At 43.5% G+C, this 12,983-nt stretch overlaps 1 protein-coding gene across 2 annotated transcripts in view; it reads left to right on the top strand.

Moving 5' to 3' along the window:
* Window positions 1-12,983, top strand: part of MTOR (mechanistic target of rapamycin kinase) — a 4,577,509-nt gene that overhangs the window by 3,587,260 nt on the left and 977,266 nt on the right. For both annotated transcript variants that reach the window (XM_044063218.1, XM_044063219.1), the window contains exons 41-42: window positions 98-194; window positions 301-399. In XM_044063218.1, coding sequence (XP_043919153.1) covers window positions 98-194; window positions 301-399 — 196 coding nt within the window. The remainder of the gene's footprint in view (window positions 1-97; window positions 195-300; window positions 400-12,983) is intronic.

Raw genomic sequence — 12,983 nt, 5'->3', positions numbered from 1 at the left:
GCAGTTTCATAACAATGTTTTGTAAATAAGGTATGGCTTGATTTTTATTTCAAGTTCTACCATAAATCTCTTGCTCTCTTTTTTTTCTTTGTTTTAGAGTTTTGACTCTCTGGTTTGACTATGGCCATTGGCCAGAGGTAAATGAAGCTCTTGTCGAGGGGATAAAAACCATCCAGATCGACACATGGTTACAAGTATGAAACTCTACAGAAAAACATTGTGATGTTGTGATAGCTTTTCGTACCATAAGTTTAAGTAATTAATTAACCTTCCCTCCTTGTTCTTTAATGCTTTGTTTAGGTCATTCCTCAGCTGATAGCTCGAATTGATACACCCCGTCCTTTTGTAGGTCGATTAATCCATCAGTTGCTCACTGACATTGGCAGATACCATCCTCAGGTAAGCTCAGTTTATGGAAACAGAACTTATTTAGAACATAGTTTAAAATGTAGGCAAGCTTTATCCTCTGTCATTTCTCATTACCTTTAAGACAGCTGATTCATTCCATTCCGTCTTTTTGATTTACTATTATTATTCCAGTTCACACTTTTAATATCACTGTTCCAAGAATCAGCAATATGTTCCTAAGAATTTCAGCAGGAACCCCTCTCCTGAGGACTTCCAAGATGGCTACACATTGAGTAACAGCTTAATTCTAGCTCTCCCAGTGTGAAAACAAAAGCTCAACAGACAGTAAACTTGTGTCTATCGGTAAACTGCAGTAACTGGCTAGTAAGTGTACTGCTTGGATGCCAGGAAAAAAGAAATACAGACCTGGAAAACAGTTAGCTACAAATAGTGAGGTAGAAACACTGACTGGGGAATGTTCTGCAGCTGTTCAGCAAAAAGCAGTGCAACCTCCAAACATGAATTCCAGTACCCTACAGGAAGATACAAGACAACTGCACACAGATCTGGTTAAAATAAACAAAACGCTGATGGAGTTTGTCAACACAAATAACAAAAGACTGGAAACAATGGAAGAAGCTTTAAACAAATACTCAAATGAGGTGATAAAACTGAAAAAAAATCAGAGGTTGAAACGAAGAAAAGGCTCACTGAATATGAGACTGCTCAGGAAAAGATGTTTTAAAAAATAATAGCGGGAAGCCCTGTCCTTTTTTTTAATTCTTTTTTCCTTAGTTTGCATTAACATGTGCAAAGTGCTGACCTGAGTCGGTGATTTCATAGTCTTCCTGCTTGAGTTGGGTTTACTCTTTTGATGAGATGTAACTCAGCTAGCTTTAGTTTTATCTTTTGGGAATTGCTAGGTGGCCAGCTTGTGTTGCTTATGTACAAGGAACAAATGACATTAAAACTCTGCCAAACATACGCGCGCTGTACATCAGACCTCTCGTGTGACCTCACAGCTCTGTTTGTATTCTAGTCGAATGACCAGCACCTAAAAGAAAGTCAGTCATAGACACAGCAAAGATTAATGAATGAAGATGCTATCTAAAGATTTTTGTAGTTAAGAGTCGAGATATGTGTCTATATTGACTTGCACAAGGTCTTGCATAATGACGTTCAGCTGTTTTGGTCTTTGATCTGCTTGAAACTTGTTCGTCTTCTACCTAGTGACTCACAGTTCTTATTATTGTAGTTAAATGTTCTCAGTGTTTCACTGTTGCAGTCATTACATTTGGGTAATCTGCTGGCAGGTTGCCCTCAGTTGGCCTGATTAACAAAGTCTAGGGTCGTGCGTCGGTTGCTGTTCTTGCCGTGCGGTGCCCGAAGCAGAAGCAATTCGCAAGTGCCGGTCGGCCTACTCCTGATACCGATGTCAGTAAAAGTTAATAATTGCATTACTCGTGGAAAGCAAATACCTCATAAAGATTTTCATCTGTACTGTATTCCTTGCCTAGGCCCTGACCACGACGTACCTTGCTGTCGGTTTGTGCTTTATTTAATCAGCGCACTATCAGTTGTCGGTACATTTTTGCCTCTAAATATTTCGGGTCTTGGTTTAATTATCCAGAAATAACGTTGGTTAACCATCCGACTACCGAGATTCCGAAAAAACGCTATATAATATATGTCAGACACCAATAAATATTATAAACACATAACAATGTTTCAACAAAATTACCAAATTATTAACTAAAAACTATAGACTTAAACAATGTATAAATGTGTTTATAATATTTATTGGTGTCTGACATATATTCCTTTATGAGAATAAGATTTATATAGCAACTTATGATTTATTTTATGTTGTGTGGCGAGGCTACTTTAAAATTTTCCTGCTTGTTAAGTAGGCTGACTCATCAATTTACTCAGATGAATAGTATATAAGGAGAACCAAAACTGTTTTATAACTGTTTGCCTGAAGAAGGCAAGTTAATGTGCTTGCCGAAAGCGCTCACATTAAAGGTTTTTTCCTTATTTTATTCCGTATTGGTGTGACAGTATTCATTTTTTGCCGGCTTTTATGGTTTCCTGCTGTGCCTGTTTTTATCAGTTTTAGTTTTCGTTTGTGGTTTGTTCAGTCCATTCATTTGCCAACTTTCTTTCCCAATCCACAGAACAAGGGGGAGCGGATTCTGCATTCATTGGATGTACACAGACAACTTACATTCTACTTGGACAGGACTAAATCTCGAAGAAAATCTGAACAACTGCTGGTAGCATATGCTGCAGGGACAGAGTGGAAGGCTATTTCAAAACATACCATTTCTAAATGGATAAGCCACTGCATTCATTTTCTGCTATAAGCACCATGGAAAACCTATCCCCCAGGGGATCAGATCTCATTCCACCAGGGCTGCATCTACTTCTGCAGCTTTTCTCAGAGGTGTTCCTACCAGGGATATTCTAGAAGCTGCTACCTGGAGTTCAGTTCATACTTTCACAAAGCATTATCACTTACCAATTTTCTCTAAATCCAGAGCTGGCTTTGCCACTGCTGTTTTGCAGGGCCTTATAGCTGGTCCTAATGCTGTACAAATCCATCCTCCCAACCATAGCTTTGGGAATCTACCCAAATGTAATGACTGCAACAGTGAAACAATAAGAACATAGTACAGTTGTATACAGTTACCATAAATGTAGATGTTTGAGTGTATTCACTGTTGCAGTCCTGATTACCCTCCCTCCAGCCCCCTGTTTTTATCTTACTATACCTCTACTTTCTTTTACTATGCTTAAAAGCTTTTTTGGTGTATTTGCTTTTGGTTGGAGGTATATTTTTGTGTTTTTAATTATATATATTTTGCTCCCCATTTTGGGGGGCACCTGACATCTGGGACAAGAAAAACTGATGTAATGGCATCGGCTGCATGTTTTATACCCCTGGCGACCTGACGTCATGGAAGAAGGGACAGCAACCGACGCAGGACCCAAGACTTTGTTAATCAGGCCGACTGAGGGCAACCTGCCAGCAGATTACCCAAATGTAATGACTGCAACAGTGAATACACTCGAACATCTACATTTATGGTAAGTGTGCACAACTGTACTTCAGCTGTACAGTATGCTCTGACAGCCTTCAAATACCTAATCCTTCCAGGGCAACTGCTGATAAAAACAGACAACACCACAGTTATGTGGTACATAAACAAGCAGGGGGGAACCCATTCTTACCCACTCTGCAGGTTAGCCATGGCCCTGTGGAATACAGCCTTGAGCAACCAAGTGCATCTGCAAGCTCAGTTCCTGCCAGGCAAACAGAATTCACTGGCAGACGACTTAAGCAGAAATCTCCTGGACCCACACGAGTGGAAATTGGAGCCCAGCACCTTCAACCTTCTAATCCAGAGGTGGACCTCTTTACCTCCACCGAAAACCACCAGTTGAACAAATTTTGCACCAGGAACCCTCACAGCAGGGCCTGGAGGGTGGATGCCTTATCCTTCAAATGGGAAAACCTGTCAATTTTGCCTTTCCACCTGTGTCCCTCCTCTCAAAGGTACTACTCAATATCAGACAGGACAGCCCAAGGGCAGTTCTTATTGCCACAGACTGGCCAAGCCAGCACTGGTACCCACTCTTATACAGTCTGACAACAGTGCCACCCTGGCACCTTCATCAGACACCTTCCCTTCATCGGTCTGATGAAGTTAAGTGTATTGAAACTTGACGAAAGTGCTAACCAGAAGTACTAAAATTTTTAAAGAAAACACCGGTGCCTGCTTTTTTTGTTCTTTCACCTTCTCCCTGCTTTCTCAACAGGATGGACACAGCTAAACCTTGCAGCCTGGCTTATCCCCTGAATACTCCACCAGCAACCCTCAGCAAACAGGTGCTGGTTGTCATTCTTGAGGCCAGAAGGCCTAGTACTAGGAAATCCTATGCTGAAAAGTGGAAAAGATATTGTTCTTGGAATCAGTCTCAAGGAAAGGACACAGCTGTGCCCTCCTTACCTCAAACCATTGGTTACCTAGCAGAGCTACTCCACAGAGGCCTATCCTTCTCCTCCATTAAGATTCATGCCTCTGCCATCTCAGCTCATTATAATACTGAGCCACCTCTGTTCTCTCACCCTGTCATCAAACAGTTCCTGAGGGAGGCTAACAACTTAATGCCCCCTAGGAGAGCACCAACCCCTGCCTGGGACCTTAACTTTGTACTGGAAAAGCTCACGCTTCCCCCTTTTGAACCTGCAGCATCAGCGGAGTTAAAATTCCTTTCTTGGAAAATAGCCTTGCTTTTAGCCATAACCTCAGCTAGAAGAATGTCTGACTTACAGGCACTAATGGCTGTGGAACCCGTCATTATTTTCCATGCTGACAGGGTTTCCCTCAGGACTAACCCGTCCTTTATGCCTAAAGTGGTCTCCAAGCCATCCATTTTAATCCTCAGAATAAAGGGGAAAGGAGAATAAAAGTTTGGTACTTGCCTTGCTGTTTGTTCTTGTTTGCTACAATCGGTGGCTTTCTTTGGGTCAGAGTTGTTTTATTATCGGAGGAAGAAGGAGAAGCGGTTGTTTATAAAGGGGAAAGGATCCTGCACTCTTTGGATGTGCACAGACAGCTCAGGTTCTACCTTGACAGGACTAAACCTTTCAGAAAATCTGACCAGCTGCTAGTCAGCTTTGCTACAGGGGCAGAGGGCAAGGCCATTTCAAAGCAAACCATTTCCAGATGGATAGCACACTGCATCTATTTCTGCTACAAGCACCATGGAATATCTTCCCCACAGGGGATCAGAACACATTCCACTATGGCTACTTCCACCTCTACAGCATTTCTCAGGGGAGTCCCTACCAGGGACAGTCTGGAAGCTGCAACTTGGAGTTCTGTACACACCTTCACCATGCATTGCCACTTACCTATTTTTTCTAAATCCAGACCTGGATTTGTTACACCAGTCTTACAGGGCCTGCTAGCCAGCTGTAACTCCTCTTGAGTTCCAACTCCATTGGCTTGGAAAGTGAGTGCCATGTCCTTTTTTTTTCTTTTGGAAAAGGAAGTTAATTTATACCTGTTCTTCTCTTCCTGTACTTCCCATGATCTTGCACAAAATCATGTAGGACATGCACAGAATCTTGCTGCTGATTCCCTTTTGGCCCAGACATCACTGACTGTCCCTTCTGTTTCACCTGAACGGCTTTCTGACACCAGTTTTCTGAGGATGTGCTTCACTACTAGAAAATCCTATTTATTTAAATGGAAGAGATTTTATCTTTGGTGTCTCAAACATGACCAGGACCCTTTTTCTGTAGGGTTTCCAGTGGTGCATGCTTGTGTAAATTGCTCAATACTGGTTTGGCATATTTTTCTTTTAAAGCTCATTTGTCAGCCATTTCTGCCTCTCTACCTTTGAGTCTCACATTTGGCTTCTCTTTTTGAAATCAGACAATTCTTAAAAGGCGTCCATCTCTGGCCCCCAAGAAAGTCTATTTCTCCTTGTTAGGACCTTAATTTTGTTCTTGAAAATTTGACTCGTCTCCATTTAAGCCGTAATTTTCTTCTTCTTCTTATAGGTTCATAGGTCGATACTAGGCTATCGGCCCTAGGGCCTATACAAACCTAGCCAAAAAGGTACCCTGGCTTTCGCCACCAAAGAAAATTATTTTCCTGTGCCCCTGTTGGGCAGAGCTACAGAGGTGATCACTGTGGTGAATTTCCTATTTCCCATCCAATCATCAAGATTTTTCTTGGAGTGCTAATGAGGGGCTTTGTTTGATATAGATAGGTAGTTTGTTCCAGAGTATGGGAAGTCTCTGGGACAGATATCTGTCCCTTCAGTATGTTCTGTTTATTGTGGTGACAAGGTTTAGGTCCCCTGAGCGTGTAGCTTGGAGGGATTGGGATTTCTTTAAGTGGAGCATGTCAAACAGCTCTGGGTTTGATATAGCTTTGTATGTTAGGCAGAGATCGCCTCCGAGTAGGCAATATGCGATGGAGTAAAGCTGGAGTTTTTTGAGATGGTCTGCGTAGAGCATCTGTTTGAGGCCGGTAATCCTCTTTGTGAGGTATTTCTGCAGCCTTTCTAGTTGTTGTAAATGTCTTGTGAGGTACATACCAAAAGGGGTGTTGTACTCTATAATGGGTCTAATGAGTGACGAGTAGAGGAGGACAATGACCTCTTTTTTCCTGGATGAGAAACCTTTTGTGATGAGGTGTGCCATGTAGAAGGATTTCCTGACTCCTGTGGTGATGTGATTATCAAAGGAGAGACTACTGTCCACCTGTGTCCCAAGGTCTCTTATCACACTTTCGATGTTAAATAGACTACCACCTGTATGGTAGCTCATGGGTACAGAGTTTTTACCAAAGGGGATGACAATGCACTTTTTGGCATTGAGCTTGAGGCCATGGCTTTGACACCAGGCATCTGTCTCAGAGAGGCCCTTTTGTAGGATGTCCACTTTGTTAAGAGTTTCAATTATGGCTCCTAGTTTGCAGTCATCTGTGAACTTCATTAGCCAAAGACCTTCTGTGTTAGCCTGTACTTCAGAAAAGTAGATACCAAACAGGAGAGGACCCAGAACTGAACCCTGTGGCACTCAGCTTGTCACTGGTCTGAAGTCGGATTTGGAGTCTGCTACTTTCACATTGTGGGTTCTGTCAGTGAGCCAGTTGGCAGCCCATCTTGTGACATAGGGATTTATACCTAGTTTAGTGATTTTATCTATAATTCCAGAGTGGGGGATTGTGTCAAAAGCCTTGGTGAGATCTAGATAGGCCGTGTGTGTACCAGCTTACCCTCATCTACTTCTTTGATGACTTCTTCAAAGAAGTCTATCAGACTTAGGAGACATGATCTGCCTTTTACAAACCCAAACTCGGTGGGGTCCAGAGTTTGGAGATTACCAATGTCTTTGTTTATAAGTTCCATGATGATACGTTCCATGGCCTTGCAGACCAGGCTCGTTAGGCTAATGGGGCAGTAGTTCCCGGGGTCCGTGGTGGCTCCCCCTTTGTGGAGTTAGATAACAGTTGCTGTGCACCATTCAGTGGGCACAAAGCCTGAGGTGAGGCTATGATTGAACATGGTGCTTAGGTGGGGTGCCATTTCATTCTGTAGTTCATGTAGAATGCAGCCTGGGATGTTGTCAGATCCCATGGATGCTGTGTTCTTGGCTTTGGAGAATGTGGTTTTTACCTGTGCAGCCGTGATTACAGGAACTATGCATTCTTCCGGTATAGACATGGGCCCTTTAGGGGGTGGGGGGGTGCAAAGTTAGCACTGAACCTATCTGCCAAGATGTTGGCAATATCAGTTGGTTCTGTATATTTAGTGCTATTGTGCTGTAACTCAGAGCAGATCTGAGTGTTGCCATTGAGATTCTTGACATAGCTATAGAATGCTTTGTGGTTGTATTTAGAATCATTGGCAATTTTGTTTTCATAACTAGCTTTGGAGGATTTTATGAGGGATCCCAGCTTCTTACTGAGGCTGACCAGGGAGCTCCTCCACTCATGGGATTTTACTCTTTTTTGCAACAGTTTCTTTCTTCTGTTGTAGAGTTTGTTTATGGCAGGGGACCACCAGATTGGCTTCCTTTTTTTGGTGGATAGCATCTTGGTTCTGTTAGGGATAGCATGATCCATGCACTCGTGTACGTGCTTATAAAGTGCATTTGTGTAGGATTCAGCAGTCGTACCTCTATTGTCCATCTGCATAGGTGTCGTGAAGTTTGCACTTCTGTCTTAAGAAGAGTGAAGTTGGCTTTGGAGAAATTTTTTATGGTGATTTCCTACTGCGAGGTGTGGATGTCTAGGCTGATTAGCTTGTGGTCGGATCTGACCAATGAGGAATTGACCTCTGGTGTGGAACACCCTTCGCCCATGTTTGTAATGACCAGGTCTAGGATATTGCTGCCCCTGGTGGGGGTGTGGATAAGTTGATCCTAGGCATTGGAATTTATGAATTCCAGAAAATGTTGAGCAAAAGTGTGGGTACATGAGTAGTTTTCCCAGTTAATGGTGGGTTAGTTGAAATCGCCCATTATTAGGGTGTTGGCTTGTACCCTAATATTTTCCAGTATATCAAGAAATGAGGAGTGGGAATCCTGGGACATGGTGGGGGATCGGTAGCAAGTTAGAATTTGGATTGCGGTCTTGCCCAGCGTTAGTTGCACTTGGATAATCTCGGATGCATTATGCTGAGCAACTAGCCTGGAGGTGTGTATATCCTTAATGAATATGGACACGCCTCCACCTTTAGTGTTTCGGTCCAGGTTAGATGGCCAAAAGGTGTGGTATGAATTATAGCCTGGTAATGCAGGGGCATTCTCTGGAGCCATGAACCAGGTCTCTGTCACTGCACAGATGTCGATGTTCTCCATTTTAAGGAGCACCTCGAGTGAATGCATTTTGAGGTTTAGACTTCTAGCATTGAGTAGCATTACCCTCAGATGTTACTTGCTTATACCTGTTACAGTGGTGAATTTGTCATTTGAACCTTGCCTAAAAAAGGCACTATAGGGTTGGCAAGAGCCTTGGCCAGTATCCAGAATCCCAAGAGCGACAGGTGCAGGCCATCTCTGGCAAAGCATTGTGGTCTGTCGATCATGTCATCCCAGGCAGACAGATACTAGATCCCCTTAGAATGACACCAGATCTTAGCCACTTGTTGAAGTCAGTAATTTTGTCCTTGTACTGTGGTATCATTCTGGGTGATGGCAGGATGCTACACGGGGCAAGGGTCATACCTGTCTGGGCTACAATATTGCAGAGCTCCTCCATGTTTCTTTTCATGTAGTCTAGGAAGGTACGTCTTAGGTCATTCACACCAACATGGACAATGACAGAGTTATATTTGTACTTGTTGTGGAGTGACCTGAGTGCGTTCATTATGTGGCAGATCCTGGCACCCGACAGGCAGCTAACAGTAACTTTCTTCTTATTTAGCCCAGTGAGTGGAACATCAGTGTGCCTGACTATAGAGTCACCTATGACTAGAGTGTTGGGTACGTTATTATGCCTTATGGGCTGTGATTGAGTGGCACATTGCATTTGTGGGCTGTGTGTCATTTGGGTTGTGTTGGGGGGTGGAGGTTGCATGCATTTCTGCTTTGGAAGTCTCTGTTGCTTGAGCAGATTTTTATTGAGAGGCTCTGCGAATGTAGGTGTGGGTGTTTTGTGTTGCTATGTGTGTGTTTTGGTGGTGGTAGGTTTTGAGGGAATATGTGATGAGTGTGGTGTGGTGCAAGTGTTCACCTTCTCCTCTTGACTGTGTAGTCCAGTCTTGGGTGAAGAGAGCTTTGCTTCCCGTTTGGCTATATAAGTGCATCTCTCACAGGTTGTTGTGTTGGGTGGTTTTCTTCTTCCCTGTAACATTGTACTTGGAAGTCTGTTGTTGGTGGCTTTTTGTTCTGTCGAGAGAGTTTCTGAACATCATGCTGTCGTGGCAGTTCGTTCCTTCCTTTTTGTTTTTCAGAAAGACAGGGATTTTCTTAATACTAATCTGCTTTTACACCCAAGGTGTTTACCGATTTCTCCATGCATCAGTCTATTCATCTCCCCTTCTTTTTCTTTCTCCAAAATCTGCTAGTGAGAAGGTACTATACATCTTGGATTTACATTCTAAGCTCAGATATTACTTGGATAAGACAAAATGCATCAGAAAATCTGAGCAACCTTTTATTTCCTTTAATGCTGGGGAATTAGGTTTGCCAGTGTTTAAGCAAACCATCTCTTCCAGGATCTCTAAGGCCATTTCCTTTTGTTATGCTTTTCATGGCAAGCAGCTTTCCTCTCTGGTTTATACTCCTTCTTTCAGGGCAGTGTCCTGTTCTGGTGCTTTTTTCAAGGGTCCAGATATCCGATTCATCCTAGAAGGGGTGGGAGGTAGCCATAATGGTTAAGGTGTTTGCCTTATAGACCAAAGGTGCAGGGTATGATTCTTACATGGGGTAGGCTTAAAATGCTCCACAAAAGCAGTTAGCCTAGTACTAGTCTACGAACCTAGAAGCTGATACTTGGTCTTCTGTCCACACTTTTACTAAACATTATAAGTTGGATGTCATTTCCAGAGCCAGTGCAGGATTTGCCAGGACTATTCTTCATGGATTTGTGGAGGGCTGATGTTCATCGTGTTACACTGCTGCAGTCATTACACTTGGGTTATCCTGCCGTCAGGCGTTCCCACAGATGGCCAGAGTTCCAAAGTCTTGGTCCGGCATCAGTTGCTGTCGCCTCCTCCCTGATGTCAGTGCGACAGGGGTATATAAGATGCAGCTGACGCCATTTTCTTCAGTCTTTCTTGCCGCGCGGTGCTCGAAGCAAAAGCAGTTCGCAAGTGCCGGTCAGCCGTCTCCTGAGATTTTCATTCCGAATCCACAACCGAAGTTTTCTACAAAGCTAAGTACCCCGTTGGGGAAACTTTTTCTTGTCTCAGGCCGATGTCAGTAAAAGTTAATAACTGTATTTCTTGTGGGAAGCAAATACCTCATAAGGATTTCCATTCCTATTGAATCCCATGCCTAGGCCTTGACCACAACGTTACTGGTTGTCGGTTTTGTGCTAGGTTTAACAAGCGCACTATTAAACGTCGGTTTGATTTTGCCCGACATTATTTTGGTAGAAAATTCAATTATACCATGCCGTCGGAACTTCCGATGACCGGAATGCACAAAAAGCGCAGAGACAAGGATATGCATCCGAGGCCCAAAACTGACGAAGCCTCTTCTAAGCCAGTCACCGGTTTTCCGGTTTTCAGCGAGGCGACTTCGCAGCCCCTGACGACCGCTTCTGTAGAACCACAAGCAGCCCCTGACTCCCACGTGGAGATGGCTGGGCCTTTGGACGCACAAGCTCTTCAGCCTACCGAGACTAACCTTTCAGAGGGATCCAGAGTAGCTGAGCAACCCACAACTACAGAGGGTGCCTTCAGACCTACTCAGTTAAGCATTAAACCCTCAGCTAAGTCTATGCCTCCTTTAAAGTCAAAGAAACAAATACAGCATTCTTCAGGACAGGCCTCCATGCCCAAGAAACAAATGCTCAAAATGGCCGAAGACCTAATTACTCTGATCAGGGGGTCCCATCCCCCTCCTGATAAAAGGCCTAGACAGGATGCAGACTGTGACTCATCCGACCAGGTGTCCATCTCTTCTTTACCCCCTTATGAGGATTCTGATGCTGAGGAATCAATTCCATCAGCCTCACCGCCTGAGGACTACTCCTTTGGGGAAACCCTACATACCATGAGGGAGCATTTCCACTGGGAAGGCCAGGATTACTCAGAATCCAAGAAAAGGCTCAGAGACTTCCTTTTATTACCTCAACACAGACTCCTCGCTATTCCGCCAGTGTTAGATATTGCGGATGATGTGTATACTGAATCCAGCTTAAATCCTGATTCCTTACCTCCAGCCCCTGTTAAACCTGACAGATACTACAGAGTCCCTGACTCACATAAACTTCTGTATAAAAGCCCTGTTGCTGACCCTGAAACTATTTCTCAGGGACCCAAAAGAGTTAAGGCCTCATCAGCCAAGAATCCAGTTCCCTCTGACAGATTCCAGAGCATTAGACAGATGGGGAAAGAAAGTATATACGTCTGCAACTTTAGCAATGAGAGCCTTAAATTGCCAGTTTCACATGCTAAAATATCAGCAATTTTTACTGTCTCAGTTAAAACAAAAAATGCTTCCAGAATCAGATCCTCTTAATTTTAAAGAAATACAGGATTTATTGCATGCAGCTGAACAAGTGGGAAAGCATACTTTGCAATGTGGTTTTGATTCTCTAGAGGCCTCCTGCAGAGCAGCAGTTACAGGCTCTGTCATTAGAAGACATGCTTGGTTAAAAGAACATACGTTACCAGATCATGTTAAAGCAAAATTATTGGATACACCTTTGCAGCAGGATGTGTTATTTGGAGTTAAGGCAGAAGAGGTATTAAAGAAAATGGAGAATAAGGCAAAATCTATGCAAATGATGAAGGATTTCTTACAGGTTCAGCCTCCTAGATTTAGCAGAAACTGGCCAACTAAGAATTGTTCCTTTCCAATTACAGACAGATCTCAAAGGGGAAGGTACAGACGTCCAAGAGGTAGAGGTCAAACACAAGGTCCTTACAGGCCTCGACAATGGGTTGCATCAGGCCAGAAAGAAGGGGAAGACAGGCTGCAACCATATAAAGAGCAGCTCCAATGACTTCCCACTACAGCTGCCAAACAAATCCTTCTTGGCAGCCCCCTTGGGAGAAAAACTGGCACTCTTCTACCACAATTGGCAAATGATCACCAAAGACAAATGGGTTCTCAACATTGTATTTCAAGGTTACAGGTTCCACTTTGACACTCTGCCAGGGTTAAAAGGAATGCCAAATCTGCCACCAAATCAATGAGCAGAGGCTCAGAAACAAATTACAGCACTCATGGATATGAGAGCTATTCAGAAGGTACCATCACAGGAGCAAGGACAAGGATTTTACTCAGGACTCTTTCTGGTACCCAGAATGGACAAAGCCTGGAGGCCCATTCTGGATCTTTCATCTCTAAACACTTACCTGGATGTTCCGAAATTCAAAATGTTGACATTACAGCAGCTTCTTCCCATGCTGGGCAAGAAAGCTTGGCTCGTGAC

The sequence above is a fragment of the Protopterus annectens genome, chromosome 2.part1 (assembly GCF_019279795.1).
Source record: "Protopterus annectens isolate FY-2018-M chromosome 2.part1, PAN1.0, whole genome shotgun sequence".
Taxonomy (NCBI): Eukaryota; Metazoa; Chordata; order Ceratodontiformes; family Protopteridae; genus Protopterus; species Protopterus annectens.
Note: the sequence above shows the minus strand (reverse complement) of the source record. Positions and strands in the feature narration are given on the sequence as shown.